The 21,628-nt window shown below is 46.1% G+C and overlaps 2 protein-coding genes across 4 annotated transcripts in view; one reads left to right on the plus strand and one right to left on the minus strand.

Moving 5' to 3' along the window:
• Nucleotides 1–21,628, minus strand: part of LOC110500345 (ETS domain-containing protein Elk-3) — a 22,771-nt gene continuing 1,143 nt past the window's right edge. Inside the window, exons 1-5 of one of the 3 annotated variants that reach the window (XM_036959842.2) lie at nucleotides 15,119–15,437; nucleotides 7,854–8,062; nucleotides 6,258–7,151; nucleotides 3,512–3,634; nucleotides 1–1,588 (exon numbers count right to left, since the gene is read on the minus strand). In XM_036959842.2, coding sequence (XP_036815737.2) covers nucleotides 1,496–1,588; nucleotides 3,512–3,634; nucleotides 6,258–7,151; nucleotides 7,854–8,060 — 1,317 coding nt within the window. In that variant the 5' untranslated portion in view covers nucleotides 8,061–8,062; nucleotides 15,119–15,437 and the 3' untranslated portion in view covers nucleotides 1–1,495. Of the gene's footprint in view, nucleotides 1,589–3,511; nucleotides 3,635–6,257; nucleotides 7,152–7,708; nucleotides 7,789–7,853; nucleotides 8,063–15,118; nucleotides 15,438–21,628 lie in introns of those variants that run through there. The other 2 variants (XM_090213231.1, XM_036959851.2) reach the window with 2 other exon arrangements.
• The window catches only part of hal (histidine ammonia-lyase), a 25,683-nt gene continuing 22,750 nt past the window's right edge, over nucleotides 18,696–21,628 (plus strand). Inside the window, exons 1-8 of the mRNA XM_021577677.3 lie at nucleotides 18,696–19,038; nucleotides 19,246–19,306; nucleotides 19,611–19,638; nucleotides 19,729–19,803; nucleotides 20,143–20,215; nucleotides 20,691–20,757; nucleotides 20,849–20,886; nucleotides 21,134–21,259. Of these exons, the coding sequence (XP_021433352.1) occupies nucleotides 18,792–19,038; nucleotides 19,246–19,306; nucleotides 19,611–19,638; nucleotides 19,729–19,803; nucleotides 20,143–20,215; nucleotides 20,691–20,757; nucleotides 20,849–20,886; nucleotides 21,134–21,259 (715 nt within the window). The 5' untranslated portion in view covers nucleotides 18,696–18,791. The remainder of the gene's footprint in view (nucleotides 19,039–19,245; nucleotides 19,307–19,610; nucleotides 19,639–19,728; nucleotides 19,804–20,142; nucleotides 20,216–20,690; nucleotides 20,758–20,848; nucleotides 20,887–21,133; nucleotides 21,260–21,628) is intronic.

Raw genomic sequence — 21,628 nt, forward strand, 5'->3', positions numbered from 1 at the left:
TTCAATGCTTCAGTTTTATTCAAAACAAGACCAATATAACATTATACAGAATATATACTGTATAGATCCGCTCCAGTATAAACAAAGAACATTACAAAGAACATTACAAAGTGTTACAAAGAACATTACAAAGAACATTACAAAGAACATTACAAAGTGTTACAAAGAACATTACAAAGAACATTACAAAGAACATTACAAAGTGTTACAAAGAACATTACAAAGAACATTACAAAGAACATTACAAAGAACATTACAAAGTGTTACAAAGAACATTACAAAGAACATTACAAAGAACATTACAAAGTGTTACAAAGAACATTACAAAGAACATTACAAAGTGTTACAAAGAACATTACAAAGAACATTACAAAGAACATTACAAAGAACATTACAAAGTGTTACAAAGAACATTACAAAGAACATTACAAAGAACATTACAAAGTGTTACAAAGAACATTACAAAGAACATTACAAAGAACATTACAAAGTGTTACAAAGAACATTACAAAGAACATTACAAAGTGTTACAAAGAACATTACAAAGAACATTACAAAGAACATTACAAAGTGTTACAAAGAACATTACAAAGAACATTACAAAGAACATTACAAAGTGTTACAAAGAACATTACAAAGAACATTACAAAGAACATTACAAAGTGTTACAAAGAACATTACAAAGAACATTACAAAGAACATTACAAAGTGTTACAAAGAACATTACAAAGAACATTACAAAGTGTTACAAAGAACATTACAAAGAACATTACAAAGAACATTACAAAGAACATTACAAAGTGTTACAAAGAACATTACAAAGAACATTACAAAGAACATTACAAAGTGTTACAAAGAACATTACAAAGAACATTACAAAGAACATTACAAAGTGTTACAAAGAACATTACAAAGAACATTACAAAGAACATTACAAAGTGTTACAAAGAACATTACAAAGAACATTACAAAGAACATTACAAAGTGTTACAAAGAACATTACAAAGAACATTACAAAGTGTTACAAAGAACATTACAAAGAACATTACAAAGCTTTTTCATTGATTTTGGAACCCCGTCTTCATATATATATATATATTTTGGGGGGGGACAAAAAACACGTCAATGGTCTTTCATTTTCAAAAGGCACAGCCGGCGCTATTTGAAAAGCATAGTGCATTCAATACAATTCAATATCATACAATGAAAACAACAATGTTTCACATTCTGTAATGATGATCACAATTATACTTCTAGAGATGGGGGAGGGGGGTTCAGAGGGGGGTGAGATGGATGGAGGGGTAAAATGGGGGAGGCGGGTTCAGAGGCGGGGGGGGGTTGAGATGGCTGAGGGGGGAGGGGTGGGTTGAGACTCCAAATCATAAGCAAATTTGGAAGAAAATCAAGTGAAGGCTGATGGGAATTCACAATGAAGAGTTGCTGATGCAGGAGGCAGTTGGTCCAATGGGCTGGATTGGGTTTTTGAGAGCCTGAATCATGACTTGTGATTGGCAGGGGACAGGAGCAGGGGTGAGGGGGACCCGTCCAAGTTTGGCATGGGGAGGTGTCCATTCATTAGACTGGGGAACTGTGGACAGAGAGAGAAAGAGGTGTATGGGTTTAGCCAATGCTCCTGAATTTTCTAAATCTAGTGCTGGGCAATGAAGAAGAGACCTACACACTGCATATAATGCTGTCCCATAGTGTTTCAATCCTTGCAACAAATTCACAATGTTTCCAATTCCTAGAAGCCTTGTCCAGGGGTGTATTCATTAGTCAGACTCTGTTGTAAAACGTTTTGCGACGGAAACCATTTACTGTTTACTTTAGGAATCAAACTGAAAGGAAATGGGGAGGGACCTACCTGGAAAACGTTTTAAGTTTGGAGTAAACGCTTCCCGTTACAACCACCAAAAGGTTCTGCAGCCCAGGTCTCTGCTACCACCAGAGGAACTGTAATCCTGGTTTCCTGTTGCTCTATGGACTGTGCCTCTTCCCTCCCTCCTCCTCTCCCTCCCTCCTTCCTTCTCTTCCTCCCTCCTTCCTTCTCTTCCTCCCTCCTTCCTTCTCTTCCTCCCTCCTCCTTCTCTCCCTCCCTCCTCCTTCTCGCCCTCCCTCCTTCCTTCTCTCCCTCCTCCTTCTCTTCCTCCCTCCTCCTTCTCTTCCTCCCTCCTCCTTCTCTTCCTCCCTCCCTCCTTCTCTTCCTCCCTCCTTCCTTCTCTTCCTCCCTCCTTCCTTCTCTTCCTCCCTCCTTCCTTCTCTTCCTCCCTCCTCCTTCTCTTCCTCCCTCCTCCTTCTCTTCCTCCCTCCTTCTCTCCCTCCCTCCTAATCATTTCTACCACCCTAACAGGCTCTATAGAGGGTGAAGTGAGTGAACTATGCATTGTACACAAAGGGGCTGCTTAGGTGTGTGATGCTGGGAAGGGAGGAGGAAGAGGAGGGCTGGATAGCTGCAAAAAAAATGAGGAGCGGGTCTGTGTCCCACACTGCACCCTATTTCCTACAAAATGCACTAGTTAAAAGTAGTGCACTATATAGAGGATAGGGTGCCATTTGGGATGCGGCCCCAGGATCAGCCCTCGACGAAACCAGTTCAGACCGGCTCGGCTCCCCTGAGCTCAAACAGGAAGTATTCACAGGATATCTATCCCTCTCTGCCTATGTTAACACTGAAACTGGAGGTATACTGACATCGAGACGAAAGAGCTTCTCCTAATGTTACAAACCCAGCCAGGTCCGTCTCTGTTATTGCAGTCAAACTCACTTCATTCACACACTGAACATCTAAAACAAAATGACCTGGAATGTAGAATTACAGGTAAATGTACTTAAGATCAAATTGATAGAGAGGGATGTGATCGAGAGGGATGTGATCGAGAGGGATGTGATCGAGAGGGATGTGATCGAGAGGGATGTGATCGAGAGGGATGTGATCGAGGGGGATGTGATCGAGAGGGATGTGATCGAGGGGGATGTGATAGAGAGGGATGTGAAAAAAGGTTGTACATTTTACCAGGGCAGGTCAGGAGGTTGGAGAGCGGAAGACATGGAGAGAAATGCGAACATTGATTCTACCTGACACACATTAGCATACATGTGAACTGTTTGGTCATCGTTACAGATGAGTGGAATTTCAACAGTCTAAGAACTCCCTCACCTATCCATCCTCAGGGGGAAACCAACAGGATTCGGCGATCAACCCAACAAACACTGTCCATTCAGCACTTCTCTGTTCTTTAAGCAAATCTGTCTCTTCCTCCACTCCTGTCTCTCTCTCTCTCTCCATCCCTCTTTCTCTCCCTCCCTTGAACTCTCTCCTTCACTCCTGTCTCTCTCTCTCTCTCCATCCCTCTGTCTCTCCCTTTCTCTCTCCTTCACTCCTCCCTCTCTCTCTCATCCCTCTGTCTCTCCCTCCCTGAACTCCCTCCTCAACTACCCATCTTGGGGAGTAAACAAAAAGACACAGTCCATTCAGCACTTCTGTCTTTCACTCCCCCCCTCCAGTTTTTACCTGAAACAGTGATCCGTGTCCTTGAAGCCTGGCCGGGCTCAGAGGGGCTGCGGGACTTAGGCTGCTCCAGAAGTGGACACCTGATAACAGAGAGCTGTGGCCCAGCAGCAGACCAGATGGAGTCTAGGGAGGGAAAATGAAAAAGGGCAGAGAGAGCAGGGGGGCAGAGAGAGTGAGCAGAGGGGCAGAGAGAGCGAGAGAGCAGGGGGGCAGAGAGAGCGAGAGAGAGCAGGGGGGCAGAGAGAGCGAGAGAGAGCAGGGGGGCAGAGAGAGCGAGAGAGCAGGGGGGCAGAGAGAGCAGGGGGGCAGAGAGAGCAGGGGGGCAGAGAGAGCGAGCAGAGAGAGCGAGAGAGCAGGGGGGCAGAGAGAGCGAGAGAGAGCAGGAGGGCAGAGAGAGCGCAGGGGGGCAGAGAGAGCAGGGGGGCAGAGAGAGCGAGAGAGAGCAGGGGGGCAGAGAGCGAGAGAGCGCAGGGGGGCAGAGAGAGAGAGAGCGCAGGGGGGCAGAGAGCGAGAGAGCGCAGGGGGGCAGAGAGAGAGAGAGCGCAGGGGGGCAGAGAGAGAGAGAGAGCAGGGGGGCAGAGAGAGAGGGAGAGAGCAGGGGGGCAGAGAGAGCGAGAGAGCGCAGGGGGGCAGAGAGAGCGAGAGAGAGCAGGGGGGCAGAGAGAGCGAGAGAGCAGGGGGGCAGAGAGAGCAGGGGGGCAGAGAGAGCGAGCAGAGGGGCAGAGAGAGCGAGAGAGCAGGGGGCAGAGAGAGCGAGAGAGAGCAGGAGGGCAGAGAGAGCGCAGGGGGGCAGAGAGAGCGAGAGAGAGCAGGGGGGCAGAGAGCGAGAGAGCGCAGGGGGGCAGAGAGAGAGAGAGCGCAGGGGGGCAGAGAGAGAGAGAGAGCAGGGGGGCAGAGAGAGAGGGAGAGAGCAGGGGGGCAGAGAGAGCGAGAGAGCGCAGGGGGGCAGAGAGAGCAGGGGGGCAGAGAGAGCGAGAGCGAGCAGGGGGGCAGAGCGAGCGAGCAGGGGGGCAGAGAGAGCGAGCAGGGGGGCAGAGAGAGCGAGAGAGCAGGGGGGCAGAGAGAGCGAGAGAGAGCAGGGGGGCAGAGAGAGCGAGAGAGCGCAGGGGGGCAGAGAGAGCAGGGGGGCAGAGAGAGCGAGAGAGAGCAGGGGGGCAGAGAGAGCGAGAGAGAGCAGGGGGGCAGAGAGCGAGAGAGCAGGGGGGCAGAGAGAGAGGGAGAGAGCAGGGGGGCAGAGAGAGAGGGAGAGAGCAGAGGGGCAGAGAGAGAGGGAGAGCAGAGGGGCAGAGAGAGAGGGAGAGCAGGGGGGCAGAGAGAGAGAGAGAGGGAGAGCAGGGGGGCAGAGAGAGAGAGAGGGCGGGGGAGCAGAGAGAGGGAGAGCGGGGGGGGCAGAGAGAGAGAGCGGGGGAGCAGAGAGAGAGCGGGGGGCAGAGAGAGAGAGAGCGGGGGAGCAGAGAGAGAGCGGGGGGGCAGAGAGAGAGCGAGCGGGGGGGCAGAGAGAGAGAGCGGGGGGCAGAGAAAGAGAGCAGGGGGGCAGAGAGAGAGAGAGCAGGGGGACAGAGAGAGAGAGAGAGAGAGAGAGCAGGGGGACAGAGAGAGAGAGAGAGAGAGCAGGGGGCAGAGAGAGAGCAGGGGGGCAGAGAGAGAGAGAGCGGGGGGCAGAGAGAGAGAGAGCGGGGGCAGAGAGAAAGAGGGGGTAGAGAGAGCGATGGATAGGGGGGGCAGAGAGAGATGGAGAGTGGGAGGGCAGGGAGAGAGAGCAGGTGAGGTGGGGAGGGGAGGTGAGGTGTGGTGGAGAGGGGGATAATTGTTGTTAAGGTTTCACTGTTGTGGAGGGACCCAGCCCTGCATGACTGGTCTGCCTGCCTTTCCCTTCATATTAATGGAATGATTGGAGCATATGGTATCACTTAGCCCCCCACCTCATACCCTCTCTCCCTCTCTTTCATACCATCTCTCTCTCTCATTATCTCTCTCTCTCTCTCTCTCTCTCTCTTTCTCTCTCTCTCTCTCTCTCTCTCTCTCTCTCTCTCTCTCTCTCTCTCTCTCTCTCTCTCTCTCTCTCTCTCTGACTAGGACAGGATATGTGTAAATCTCTTGCTTTTCCTCTGATCTTCCTTTGCATCGCTGTAAACAGTGTTTCATTTGTTGTTTCTGTATAAGCTGTACCACTGTCTGTGGAGAAGTCAACGTCTTCTTTCTAATGATGAAAATGTGGTTCAGCGAAGCCTCATGATTTTTTTTACACACAAACTAAAACACACGCTGAAATATCTGTAGTTGGATGTGATTTTTTTGAATAGTGCTTGAGTTTGGATCGTGTGCTCCGTTACATTAGTACTGTAAAAATACCCATATCATCTAGAAGACTGGGTCCGATGTGGCTGAGCGGTCTGGGCCTGTGGCACGGCAGTGCCTTGCTGCTCTAGCTGGGCTTTGGGGACACTGACGTAATGGTCTGGATAGACTCCAGCCCCCATCTCCCCGTAACCAGGCAGGCCTCAGTACAGTTAGGAAGCAAAGAAAAACACTATTCTGCAACACTATTCTCTATCTCAGAGAAGATCAACTAGCATCACTCACGAGTGAGATGTCTTTCCACAACATCAACCAACCTGATATGGAGTGGAATCAGTTTACCTGACTTCTTCATGTTGTAAATAGGGTTTTATTAACGATGCTAGTGTTAAGTATTCCCTGGGGCTGTGTCATGTCAAGTAGTGGTATAGGTATAGGTATACCATACCTGTGCAGTGAAGAAGGCGTGGGTGAGGGATCCGGACGGTAGGGCGGGGCTATTGAGGGCTATCGAGCCGATGTCACTTCCTGTCAAGAGCAGGGAGGGGGCGGAGATCTCTAGGGCTTTGGGCTTATTGGTTTTGGGTGGGAGTCCATGACAACTGTCTCCATGACTACTACCACTAACTCTACTACCACCACTGGTCCTCTTCTCCGGAGGCTGCAGGGCCTGCTCTCTCTCTCTATGCCCAGAAGAGAGATTCAGAGGCTGGGCTCCCTGGTCTGAGTCCTCCCCCTCCTCCTCTTCTTCAGCCTCTGGGCTCCAGCCTCCTCGGCCTGGCCCTGGCTGGGGGTTATGGCTGTGGGGGGAGGAGGAGGGCGGGGAGTGGCGCTGGTGTTGGTGGTGGGTGTAATGGTGGAGAGGGGAGGGTTTGGATGGCCTGTGGGTGCTGAAGGATTGTGATGAAGGCTCAGGCTTGATGAGGGACGGTGAGGGTGGAGTACACTCGGTGGTACCCGTCCCAAATCGGATGACTCCGGAGCGGGCCTCGTCCTGCTGTCTCTCCCTCAGGGCCCGGAGCAGCTCCTCTGGAGGAGAATGGAGGGTGTTGATGCTGAAGGAGGAGTAGAGGCCAGAGCCGAAGTACTTGTTATGACACGCAGCCTGCTGGGCCGCCGCAGCCACCTCCAACGCCGCCCCCAGGGCCCTCCTCTGCTGCTGCACCTCCTCTTCTTCCTCCTCCTCCTCTACATCCAGGTCCTGGAAGTCCTGGTCTTCGTGGAGCGTCACCCGACCGGAAGCCAAGCCCATCTCTACTGCTGCTGGGTCCATCTTTAAGATTTCCGGGAACGAGACAAACTTGTAGACAAACTTCTGTCCGATCACCTTCTTGATAATGTTCTGGGGCACATGGAACATTATTATGAGATTAGTGTGCAGGTTCAACCGAAAAATGATTTTGTGAATTCCCTAATATTTTATTCATGGATGTAATTACACATAAAATATTTAATACACATTTATGAGCTGATAAGACAACATATATTTTCATTTTCTATTGTCAATAAATAAAATAACTCTAAATTATCAATGTTGAAGCAACCATTTTGATTTCAACATTTCATTCATAGAAAAATGAATTGCCACCAAAGCCATCGAAAATGATTACAAAATGTCTGAAATTCTAGTGTGTGTGGGTATGTGATGCATCATCGTCTCTGGGCTACGCTGTTTGTTAGGTGAAACAAGAGGAAGTGGAACTATGTGCCAGTGGGGATCTTCGTGTTGAAAAAGAAGAACAACAAACAACATGAAGTTACCATGAAATGTCACATCGACCGAAATGCCAAATAAACAGTGCAGAGATAATTGTCCGTGGGAGTATTCTAATTCAAGAGAGCTGTACCTTGAGTGAAGTAACATCAAAACCAAATGTCAAACAAACAAGAGGTCTGTACCTTGTCATAGTAGTATCTCAGGGCTCTGCTCAGCTTGTCGTAGTTCATATTAGTCTCATTTATTTCTAGTAGTATGTCTGGGTGAGTAATTGTACGTTGTGGTAGTAGTGTTTAGTTTACTGTCTGTGTAGTATGAATGTAGTACCTTGTCATAGTAGTATCTCAGGGCTCTGCTCAGCTTGTCGTAGTTCATATTAGTCTTGTTCTTGCGGAGCCCCCACAGCTTGGCCACCTCCTCAGACTTGAGCAGTTTAAACTCCCCGTCGTTCGACGTCCAGCAGATCAGGTGCTTGTGGCTCTGGTCCAACAACAGCTGCAACAGGAACTGCCACAACGTGATGGCACTGTCCATACCTAGAGGGTCACAGGCCATTGATGTTATCCACATGGAATCAGTGCAGTGGTGTAAAGTACTTCAGTAAAAATAATTTAAAGTACTACTTAAGTAGTTTATTTTTGTATCTATACTTTACTATTTATATTTTTGAAAACTTTTACTTCACTAGATTCCAAAAGAAAATATTGTACTTTTTACTCCATACATTTTCCCTGATACCTAGAAGTACTCGTTACATTTGAAATGCTTAGCAGGACAGGAAAATTGTCAAATTCACACAGTTATCCATCGAACATCCCTGTTCATCCCTACTGCCTCTGATCTGTCAGACTCACTAAACAGAGAACATCCCTGGTCATCCCTACTGCCTCTGATCTGTCAGACTCACTAAACAGAGAACATCCCTGGTCATCCCTACTGCCTCTGATCTGTCAGACTCACTAAACAGAGAACATCCCTGGTCATCTCTACTGCCTCTGATCTGTCAGACTCACTAAACAGAGAACATCCCTGGTCATCCCTACTGCCTCTGATCTGTCAGACTCACTAAACAGAGAACATCCCTGGTCATCCCTACTGCCTCTGATCTGTCAGACTCACTAAACAGAGAACATCCCTGGTCATCTCTACTGCCTCTGATCTGTCAGACTCACTAAACAGAGAACATCCCTGGTCATCCCTACTGCCTCTGATCTGTCAGACTCACTAAACAGAGAACATCCCTGGTCATCCATACTGCCTCTGATCTGTCAGACTCACTAAACAGAGAACATCCCTGGTCATCTCTACTGCCTCTGATCTGTCAGACTCACTAAACAGAGAACATCCCTGGTCATCCCTACTGCCTCTGATCTGTCAGACTCACTAAACAGAGAACATCCCTGGTCATCTCTACTGCCTCTGATCTGTCAGACTCACTAAACAGAGAACATCCCTGGTCATCCCTACTGCCTCTGATCTGTCAGACTCACTAAACAGAGAACATCCCTGGTCATCCCTACTGCCTCTGATCTGTCAGACTCACTAAACAGAGAACATCCCTGGTCATCTCTACTGCCTCTGATCTGTCAGACTCACTAAACAGAGAACATCCCTGGTCATCCCTACTGCCTCTGATCTGTCAGACTCACTAAACAGAGAACATCCCTGGTCATCCCTACTGCCTCTGATCTGTCAGACTCACTAAACAGAGAACATCCCTGGTCATCCCTACTGCCTCTGATCTGTCAGACTCACTAAACAGAGAACATCCCTGGTCATCTCTACTGCCTCTGATCTGTCAGACTCACTAAACAGAGAACATCCCTGGTCATCCCTACTGCCTCTGATCTGTCAGACTCACTAAACAGAGAACATCCCTGGTCATCCCTACTGCCTCTGATCTGTCAGACTCATTAAACAGAGAACATCCCTGGTCATCTCTACTGCCTCTGATCTGTCAGACTCACTAAACAGAGAACATCCCTGGTCATCTCTACTGCCTCTGATCTGTCAGACTCACTAAACAGAGAATATCCCTGTTCATCCCTACTGCCTCTGATCTGTCAGACTCACTAAACAGAGAATATCCCTGGTCATCCCTACTGCCTCTGATCTGTCAGACTCACTAGACACAAACGCTTTGTTTATAAATGATGTCTGGGTTTGCCGCTGGCTATCTGTAAATAACATTAAAAAAACAAGAAAATCGTGCCATCTGGTTTTGCTTAATATAAGGAATTTGAAATTATTTATACTTAAATATTTGAGCTATTCCATGTACTTTTAATACTTAAGTATATTTAAAATCAAATACTTTAAAACAATTTTTACTCAAGTAGTATTTTACTGGGTGACTCACTTTTACAATAGTTATTTTTTTATTAAGTTATCTTTACTTTGACTGACTTAAGCGTGAAAATGGGGTACTTTTTCCACCACTGAACCAGGGTTGTTGTCCTGTCCAGGAGCAGGCGGCAGCCTGGAGGATGGAGAACATGCCAGCCACCGGAGCGTGACCCTGGGCTGTTCCTAGCCTGTTGCCTGTGTTGCATGGTGTCTACATACAACACACAATGTTTCTATAATGTCTCAATCCAAATGTATTGTATACCTAGTATAACACTGTAGTAGCCTACACTGTGACGTGTGAAGACACGTCACAGTGTGAAATAGAAGCGTGCAGACTAGTATGTGTAATGTAAAGTAACAGAGGAGATGGTTGAAAAAGTAGGAACGACAGCTCAAGCCAGACGTATGCTGCGGTCCAACCTGGCTGAGGCTACAGGAAGTATGCTACGGTCTAACCTGGCTGAGGCTACAGGAAGTATGCTGCGGTCTAACCTGGCTGAGGCTACAGGAAGTATGCTGCGGTCCAACCTGGCTGAGGCTACAGGAAGTATAATACGGTCCAACCTGGCTGAGGCTACAGGAAGTATGCTGAGGCTACAGGAAGTATGCTGAGGCTACAGGAAGTATGCTGAGGCTACAGGAAGTATGCTGAGGCTACAGGAAGTATGATACGGTCCAACCTGGCTGAGGCTACAGGAAGTATGCTGCGGTCCAACCTGGCTGAGGCTACAGGAAGTATGCTGCGGTCCAACCTGGCTGAGGCTACAGGAAGTATGCTGCGGTCCAACCTGGCTGAGGCTACAGGAAGTATGCTGCGGTCTAACCTGGCTGAGGCTACAGGAAGTATGATACGTTCCAACCTGGCTGAGGCTACAGGAAGTATGATACGTTCCAACCTGGCTGAGGCTACAGGAAGTATGCTGCGGTCCAACCTGGCTGAGGCTACAGGAAGTATGCTGCGGTCTAACCTGGCTGAGGCTACAGGAAGTATGATACGTTCCAACCTGGCTGAGGCTACAGGAAGTATGATACGTTCCAACCTGGCTGAGGCTACAGGAAGTATGCTGCGGTCCAACCTGGCTGAGGCTACAGGAAGTATGCTGCGGTCTAACCTGGCTGAGGCTACAGGAAGTATGATACGTTCCAACCTGGCTGAGGCTACAGGAAGTATGATACGTTCCAACCTGGCTGAGGCTACAGGAAGTATGCTACGGTCCAACCTGGCTGAGGCTACAGGAAGTATGCTGCGGTCCAACCTGGCTGAGGCTACAGGAAGTATAATACGGTCCAACCTGGCTGAGGCTACAGGAAGTATGCTGCGGTCCAACCTGGCTGAGGCTACAGGAAGTATGCTGCGGTCCAACCTGGCTGAGGCTACAGGAAGTATGCTGCGGTCCAACCTGGCTGAGGCTACAGGAAGTATGCTGCGGTCCAACCTGGCTGAGGCTACAGGAAGTATGCTGCGGTCCAACCTGGCTGAGGCTACAGGAAGTATGCTGCGGTCCAACCTGGCTGAGGCTACAGGAAGTATGCTGCGGTCCAACCTGGCTGAGGCTACAGGAAGTATGCTGCGGTCCAACCTGGCTGAGGCTACAGGAAGTATGCTGCGGTCCAACCTGGCTGAGGCTACAGGAGGTATGCTGCGGTCCAACCTGGCTGAGGCTACAGGAAGTATGCTGCGGTCCAACCTGGCTGAGGCTACAGGAAGTATGATACGTTCCAACCTGGCTGAGGCTACAGGAAGTATGCTGCGGTCCAACCTGGCTGAGGCTACAGGAAGTATGATACGTTCCAACCTGGCTGAGGCTACAGGAAGTATGCTGCGGTCCAACCTGGCTGAGGCTACAGGAAGTATGATACGGTCCAACTTGGCTGAGGCTACAGGAAGTATGCTGCGGTCCAACCTGGCTGAGGCTACAGGAAGTATGCTGCGGTCTAACCTGGCTGAGGCTACAGGAAGTATGCTGCGGTCCAACCTGGCTGAGGCTACAGGAAGTATGCTGCGGTCCAACCTGGCTGAGGCTACAGGAAGTATGCTGGGGTCTAACCTGGCTGAGGCTACAGGAAGTATGACGGGCCGAGAGAGAGAGGGGGGGAGACTAGGAGGAGCGATCAGGGTGGGTTTTGTATTTTAATGGAGGAATGTGCAGTCCTATGAGTTCCTGTCTGCCTGGTTAATCACAGTCTACACACTAGCACACAGGCTGACTAGTCTTGTCTGAAGTAGTGCACTTCAGGGGAATAGTCTTGTCTAAAGTAGTGCACATCATTGGGAATAGTTTTGTCTAAAGTAGTGCACTTAATAGGGAATAGTCTTGGAAGCTGTTCACTGGCTCTGGTTTAATACGAGACACTCGGACAAACTCAATGATCGGTGTTCTGATGAGGAAAGTGAAATATTATTGACCCTGATCAATGAATACATTATCAAACCTACACACACATGCACCCACACGTACGTATGCACACACACACACACACACACATACGTACACACACGCACGGACACACACTTATGTAGTACACACACGTACACACACGTACAGACACACACTTACGTAGTACACACACACACATATGCACAAACATACTCACATATCGTCAGAACACATTTCCGGCACAAACTGTCCCTAGAGTTATCTATCTGTTTTGTCAAACCACAAAACTGTCAAAGTCAGGACTTCCTCCTATTCTACTGTCAAGGACACATTAGTAGAGAGAGGGGGGTGATCCAACACTATGGGTCGCATTTCCCCAATCCTGTTCCACTTTCAACTCACTGCCTGCCTGGGTCATGAGATCAAGTCAAACTGTCCCTCTCACACTCCCCCCCCCCCCCCCCCCTTGGACATATACTGGGACAAAAACAAATGACTGTTTTGAGAGGGAATTCTATGTTAATGGTTCCTAGTGGCCAGGGGACTTTAATGCAGAGAAACTTAAATCAGCTTAACCTAATTTCAATCAGCATGAGGGGGAAAAAAAACTTTAACTTTACTTCACACACAGAGATGTGTAGAAAGCTCTCCCTCACCCTCCATTTAGCAAATCTGACCATAACTCTATCCTCCTGATTCCTGCTTACATGCAAAAATTAAAGCAGGAAGCACCAGTGACTCGGTCTATAAAAAAGTGCTCAGAAGAAGCAGATGCTAAACTACAGGACTGGAATATGTTCCGGGATTCTTCCCGGAAGAATCAAGGACGTTGTCCCCACAGTGACTGTACGTACATACCCCAACCAGAAACCATGGGTTACAGGCAGCATTTACACTGAGCTAAACCCGGAAGCTGCCCTCCGACCATCAAACAGGCAAGCGTCAATACAGGACTAAGATCGAATCATACTACACCGGCTCCGACACTCGTCAGATGTGGCAGGGCTTGCAAACTATTACAGACTACAAAGGGAAGCACAGCCAAGAGCTGCCCAGTGACAAAATCCAACCAGACAAGTTCAATTACTTCTATGCTCGCTTCAAGGTAAGTAACCCTGAAACATGCATGAGAGCATCAGCTGTTCCGGACGACTGTGTGATCACGCTCTCCGCAGCCGATGTGAGTAAGACCTTGAAAAAGGTTAATATTCACAAGGCCGCAGGGCCAGATGGATTAAAAACCTATTCCCCCTCAGGAGACTGAAAAGATTTGGCATGGGTCCTCAGATCCTCGAAAGGTTTTACAGCTGCACCATTGAGAGCATCCTGACGGGTTGCATCCCTGCCTGGTATGGCAACTGCTTGGCCTCTGACCGCAAGGCACTACAGAGGGTAGTGCGAATAGCCCAGGACATCACCGGGGCCAAGCTTCCTGACATCCAGGTCCTTTATACCAGACGGTGTCAGAGGAAGACCCTAAAACTTGTCAAAGACTCCAGCCACCCTAGTCATAGACTGTTCTCTCTGCTACCGCACGGCAAGCGCAACCAGAGCGCCAAGTCTAGGTCCAAGAGGCTCCTAAACAGCTTCTACCCCCAAGCCATAAGACTCCTGAACAGCTAATCAAACTACCAGACTATTTGCATTGCCCCCCCCTTCCCCTTCTACACTGCTGGCACTCTGTTATTATCTATGCATAGTCACTTTAATGTAACCTACATGTACATATTACCTCAATTACCTCGACACCGATGCCCCCTCACATTGACTCTATACCGGTACCCCCTGTATGTAGCCTCGCTATTGTTATTTACTGCTGCTCTTTAATTACTTGTTATTCTTATCTCTTACTTTTTTTTTAGGTATTATCTCATAACTGTATTGTTGGTTAAGGGCTTGTATAAGTAAGAATTTCACCTGTTGTATTCGGCGCGTGTGACAAATAAAATTTGATTTGATTTAATTTAATTGAGTTCAACTTTCCACGTCACCTCAGCAATCATTTAAACACAGTTTTGTGCAAAAACATTTGTCACCTTTTGTAATATGAACCATGATCTTCCTGGTTATTCAGAGTTCACACAAAGCCATCCAGTGTTTTGGGGAACGGAAACTCCTAATGTGATTAGGTGCTGTGTGTGGAGACAACTTAACCATGACTAAATCTGCTCTCTTCCTGTTCACATTCACAGTCTGTCGCTCGCTGGAAAATCCAACCACCGATTTGCGAGTGAACCCCACAGTCGTGACATACGACCAGCTTCAGAAAGCCCAAGCGGTGTTTTGAGTTGAATCTGAATTTGCTCTGTATAATACCCATCTTCTTTTTGATGATCTATTAAACCCAACTGTCTGTCTCGTTCTCTTACTTTTGAATAGAATAGTATGACTGAAACACGATTCACACGGGAGATTATACAGAGTTGAAATAGACAGACTCCAATACTGTCTATTTCTTTTTCTGTCTCACTGACACAGTTTGAAGATGTTTTCTCTACCAGACAGATGCAAACCGGAAGCTCGTAGAAACGTTGTGTGGTCTACTGCAGACCAGACAAACTAGAAACTCTCTTGCTGAAAGATCCTATTCTATTCCTCTGTTATCACTGAGTTTACAGTAAAACGTGTGAATAAACAGCAACAATACATACAGCTTTATGTCTGTTGAACTTTGGTATAGACTAGAAAAAAAACAACCTGTCCACCTGTGGCCTACTCACACACATAATCTACAATAACTGAGATCGGGTTTACCTAATTCATCAACCTACCTTTCAAAATCCATGTTGACTTTTCACTATCAAAGAAACAATGAAAAACCATAATAACTTAACATAAAACACAGTCACTTGTTTTCACATTTACCTGCGATCTCTTGTTTGCCTTTCCTTCCACTCCTTGAAAACGTTTATGATGAAATGTGTATGACCCCTTGTTTTTCCATGCTGACTGACTGCCGTCTAGCTAGGCTACACGGCTCTGCTGGACTGAAATAGGATCCTGGCTTCTTTTTCTCTTTCTGAGCAGGAAGTTGGAGCAGGCAGACAGAGAGCCGGCTGGCTTCCTCTTCCCTACGATTCCCCAGGCGTTTTGCCGTCTATGTAAGCACGCAGTTCCTCCTCTCTCTTTCTCTCTCTCTCTCTCTCTCTCTCTCTCTCTCTTTCCCTCTCTCTCTCTCTCTCTCTCTCTCTCTCTCTCTCTCTCTTTCCCTCTCTCTCTCTCTCTCTCTCTCTCTACGCGCCGATTGCCAACATTGCTCTCGATTATAACACACATGGTAACTCTCCAACTTACTCAACAGTTAAGCTGACATCAAATAAAATACAATTGTATTTGCCACACGTGTCGTAAACAACAGGTGTAGACTAACAGTAGCGATGTTTCCATTAAGTTCAGTTATTTTTCTGTGGATATTTAGAAAGTTCTTGTGTCGATATATAAAAACAGCTGTAAAAAACTAAAAGTGTCCAATAAAGATGTAGTGGTTGAAGTATTTCCATTACCCATTTAGACAAATTACACGTGAATAATTTGGCCAACCCGTATGCCCTCCCATCTATCTGTTTCATGTCTCAGGTATACATAGTCGCAGGAAGTAGGGGTGCTGAGGGTGCTGCAGCACACCCTGAAAAATCGGAATAAAAAATATATATATAAAAAAAAAAAAAATCTCACAAAAGTGGTGCACAGAGCCTTTAATAGTTCTGTATTAGTGGATGATATAGCAGGCTGCAGCACCAGCATGGACAGAAAGATTTGTACGTGGTGACATGTGCCCTGCGTACCTTCAAAAATGATTCTGCAATCATCATTCATAAAAATAAAAAAAACACCATTTACCACATCATTTGTCGCATTAAATAAAGTAAAAAAAAAAAAAGGGTCAATGCAGATAGTCCGAGTGAGCTTAAATATTTAACTAAGTATTTTGCAATCTTATGGCTTGGGGGCAGAAGCTGTTCAGGGTCCTAATGGGTCCAGATTTGGTGCATCTGTACCGCTTGCCAAGTCAATGACTTGGGTGACTGGAGTGTTTTTAGGGCCTTCCTCTGGCACCGCCTGGTATAGAGGTCCTTGATGGCAGGGAGCTCGGCCTCAGTGATATACTGGGCCGTATGCACTACCCTCTATAGCGGTACATAGTCATAGTACATAGAACATACAGTATAAAACATAGAACATACAGTATAGAACATGGAACACATAACACAGAACCTACAGTATAGAGCATAGTCAAAGTTATGGCTTATTCTAAAGTAGAATAAGGGAGGGGGGGAGCAAGAGAGAGAGAGAGAGAGTTATTTAGCCAAAATAGGATAGTATCTAGTGAATAGATATTCTAGGTAACTCTTTACATAGTCCAGTTTAATTATATTTACATTGATATCAAAGGGGACACTAAAAGACATTGTCCACTGCTCAAGGTTGTGTGCACTATGGTGTGTCATTATTGGGGCCAGGTACATTGATTTTGGAACTAGCCTAGACCAGAGTGCGTACATGAGGTCAAATATCAATTTGACCTCTGTGCCAAACATCGATTTGAATACGGTGAAAGCAAACCTATTGAACACGAGAGCCAACTTTTGACAAGGTATTTATTTAGATATCGAACAAATCAAATGTTATTGGTCACATACACATGTTTAGCACATGTTATTGGGGGTGTAGCGAAATGCTTGTGTTGCCACAAAGTTGGAAGCACAGAATCGTTTGGTGGTAAATGAGGTTTGGAGTCAAAGACATAACAAATTTGCCTGCAGGACCTATGTGTAAATAACTGGATACAGGATATGTTAATTTAAATCTAGCAAGGATATATTCATTAAAGAACACGATTTAAAAATCAATAGGTTAGGCACAAACATTTAGGCACAAAAGAGAAAAATGGCCGAAATGCCTACAATTTCAATTGGCCTGTTGATAAAATGAACATGGTGGTTTTGTTATTACACATAGCCCTTAGTATTGACAGCACCATCCCACTGGGCACACACTGATTGAATCAATGTTGTTTATGAAGTTGAACCAACGTGGAATAGACGATGAAATGACGTCGGTGCCCAGTGAGGTACACTGCATGACCAAAAGTATGTGGATACCTGCTCGTCGCACATCTCATTCCAAAATCATGGGCATTAATATGGAGTTGGTCCCCCCCTTTGTTGCTATAACAGCCTTCAGTCTTCTGGGAAGGCTTTTCACTCGATGTCGGAACATTGCTGCGGGAACTTGGTTCCATTCAGCCACAAGAGCATTAGTGAGGTCGGGTACTGATGTTGGGTGATTAGGCTTGGCTCGAAGTCGGCATTCCAATTTATCCCAAAGGTGTTCGATGGGGTTGAGGTCAGGGCTCTGTGCATGCCCGTCAAGTTCTTCAATACCGATCTCGACAAATAATTTCTGTATGGACCTTGCTTTGTGCACTGGGGCATTGTCATGCTGAAACAGGAAAGGGTCTTCCCCAAACTGGTGCCACAAAGTTGGAAGCACAGAATCGTCTAGAACATCATTGTATTCTGTAGTGTTAATATTTCCCTTCACTGGAACTAAGGGACCTGAACCATGAAAAACAGCTCCAGACCATTATGCCTCCTCCACCAAAATGTACAGCTGGCACTATGCATTCGGACAGGTAGTGTTCTCCTGGCACCCGCCAAACACAGATTTGTCTGTCAGACTGCCAGATGGTGAAGCGTGATTCATCACTCCAGAGACGAGTTTCCACTGCTCCAGAGTCCTTTGTCGGCGATCTTTACACCACTCCAGCCAACACTTGGCATTGCGCATGGTGACCTTAGGCTTGTGTGGTGCTGCTCGGCCATGGAAACCCATTTCATGAAGCTCCCGACGAACAGTTCTTGTGCTGACTTTGCTTCCAGAGGCAGTTTGGAACTCGGTAGCAAGTGTTGCAACTGAGGACAGACAGTTTTTCCGCGCTTCAGCACTCGGAGGTCCCATTCTGTGAGCTTGTGTGGCCTACCACTTTGCGGCTGAGACGTTATTGCTCCTAAGACATTTCCACTTCACAATAACAGCACTTACAGTTGGCCGGGGCAGCTCTAGCAGGGCAGAATAACAGCACTTACAGTTGACGGGGGCAGCTCTAGCAGGGCAGAAATTTGACAAACTGACTTATTGGAAAGGTAGCATCCTAGAACGGTGCCATGTTGAAAGTCACTGAGCTCTTCAGCAAGGCCATTCTACTGCCAATGTTTGTCCATGGAGATTGCATGGCTGTGTGATCGATTTTATACACCTGTCAGCAACAGGTGTGGCTGAAATAGCCAAATCCATTCATTTTAAGGGGTGTCCACATACTTTTGTATATGGACTGTAGGACCTACACCACTAAGGTTTTCCATGAGTCCAGTAAATTCCACTGCACCTTGGAACAAGCTAAACAATGAGGCGTGGTTCCCGTGCACACCCCTGATTGGCTGTTGCCTGTTTGGCCCCTGAACCTGGTACCTTGGATAGCGAAAGAGCCGAGGGTCATTTTAGTACACTACACTAACCTAATCCTAACTGACGCGCCATGCCTCGCTATACGGTTCACATTCGGGATGAGTGGCTGGCCGTTCCCTGCCGCGACCCGACCTACACCATCCAGTGGCTGGGCTACGAGGCGCTCAAACGCTACACCAAGAACAAGCCGGACAACGGAGGCATCAACGCGGTGAAAGACATTCGTTTTGTCGCGAGGAGGTGCCAGGGACAGGGGCTGTTGGATGGTGATGACACCATAGAGGATGTCCTCGAGGACAATGACTTCGTCGAAATTGGTAATTAGTTTATATTCAATATATTTTATTTTGTACCACTTAGAAGGTAGCCAGAAGAACGTATTTTCTCCCTTGGAAAACTTCAGGAAACATGGCATGGTCTACAATAGAATAGGATTTTAGTGCGCAATACAATAGAAAGTCTATGTGTTTTTGTTGTTGGTAGAATGTCTATTAATATATTGATTTTATATAATCGATTTGTAGCCATCGAAGGGGATACCATGTCTCCAGACTTCATTCCGTACCAGCCTGGAGTTTCACACCTGTATCCTTCTTGTGTCACATTGAACTGCTCTTGTTAATGTCGGAATGGAATGTATTAACCAAAGTCACATTTGGATTATGAGTATAATTTGACTACAAATGTGTATCATAAAAATGCTAGAAATCTCATATTAGCTAGTCCTAAATGGAAGATAGGTAGTCATTATACCCATGTCAGAATATGTCCTAGTAGCCTGATTATGCCAGGTGAGTACTTAAGTTATTGATTGAGGCATTATGCTGTAGTCATCGGAGGGTTAGTAGAGCGTAAATTCTGGTCCATATCCCTAACCATTATCAAACAGGACAGCTGCGTACAGAGAATCCGACGATGTGAGTATTACTGACGTATAACACTGTCTCACATGCTATTTCATTCATATCTAATCAGTTCATAAGCAACACGCGCTTTCTTCTCTTCAGAACCTTTTCCTAGATGGCAACAGCCTGACTTCGACAGACCTGGTGAATTTAGGACGGGGTCTGTACAAGATTAAGGTCATTATTTATTTCAGATTTTCCCTGGTTATTAGATAGATATTAGATAGATATAACTATATATATAGAATAGCATATACATATATAAATAATATATGTATTTATTTTTCCATTTTGGGGCATTTCTTGGAAAAAGTAAGTTGTCTGTATTTACCCTTTTTGTAACTGTTTCAACAAAAAAAACAACTTATGAACAGTTGATCACCAAAAACAGATTTAAGGTAATGATCAACAAGCTTGTAGTCTAGTTGTGCTATCATGTCCATGATGTGCTGATCCTATCATTACTCAATCTTTCTCTTCCTGTCCTCTCCTTTCCTCCTGTACCTAACCTTTCAGCTGACCTCAGAAGCAGAGAATGGAGTTGTGAAATCCAGAGAGCTTCTGGACACCATCGTCAAGGAGAACAAAGGTGAGAGAAGTTAGAATCCTTAGAATCCAAGTTAGAATCCTTAGACTCCAAATTAGAATCCGAGTTACAATCCGAGTTAGAATCCAAGTTAGAATCCTTAGAATCCGAGTTAGAATTCAAGTTAGAATCCAATTTAGAATCCTTAGAATCCAAGTTGGAATCCTGTCATGATGATTATGGAACTATTCATGTATCCATAACAGAAGAAAGCTAATCGAAAAATAAATGTATAACACTGAATAACAGTATAACACACAAATGTAAAATTGGTTATAGAATAGCATATATTATCTGTGAACCATACTGTTGACAATCCACCACTATATAATGACATTTGCACTAATTTTAACATAATATGCAATAGACTGTGATGGGTAAACACCTGATTAAAGTTATCCTGGGTGCGAGAGTGCAACAAATTGTTCACTGTCATCAGAGAATTGACCTACATGCAACCATCTTTCACTCTCTCTAGTTGTCTATGGAATCACTACAGGGTTTGGTAAATTTGCCCGGACTGTCATTCCTGTCCACAAGCTCAAGTACAGTACTTTCTCTTTTTTCTCTGAATATTGTCTGATAAGGTGGATGCATTGTTTGCTTACAATGTGTCCATGTGTTGTATTCCCTTAGGGAGCTACAGGAAAATCTGGTGCGATCACACTCTGCAGGTTAGTGACCTAATGTATAACCGAGCTACAGGTACTAATATCTAACTGGCCCATGTGTTCCACTACCTAAAGCATATACCTAAAAAAACAGATTTTGATTCATGCAAGTCTGTCTTTTTGTCATACTTGTATATTCGCTATGAACATATCCATTCTTTTCTATTCACTGGTCTTGTTTTGGGGCTCATATTATACCATACCATATTATACCATTATACCAACTTTCCGATTACGCGCTGGTGTTTAGGTGTGGGCAACCCACTGAGCCCAGAAAGGACCAGGATGTTGTTGGCTCTGAGGATCAATGTCCTGGCTAAAGGATACAGTGGAATCTCCCTGGAAACCCTGCACAGAATGATCCAAGCCTTCAACGGTAAACTCATTAACCCTGACCTTCACCTGACCTTCACCTCAGCTTCACCTCAGCTTCACCTCAGCTTCACCTCAGGGATAGCCTACATTCCATTGATTCCATTGGTGCTTTTGGTTCTGTTGGTTCCATTAGTTATTTTGGTTCCATTGGTTTCCGTTGATTCCATTGGTGCTGTTGGTTCTGTTGGTTCCATTAGTTATTTTGGTTCCATTGGTTCCATTGATTCCATTGGTGCTGTTGGTTCTGTTGGTTCCATTAGTTATTTTGCTTACTTCGGTACAGCTGGTTCTATTAGTTATTTTGGTTCCATTGGTTCCGTTGATTCCATTACTTCTTTTGGTTCAATTTAGTTTAGTTTATTAGGATCCC

This window comes from Oncorhynchus mykiss, chromosome 2, assembly GCF_057628025.1.
Source record: "Oncorhynchus mykiss isolate SJ-2025 chromosome 2, ASM5762802v1, whole genome shotgun sequence".
NCBI lineage: Eukaryota > Metazoa > Chordata > Actinopteri > Salmoniformes > Salmonidae > Oncorhynchus > Oncorhynchus mykiss.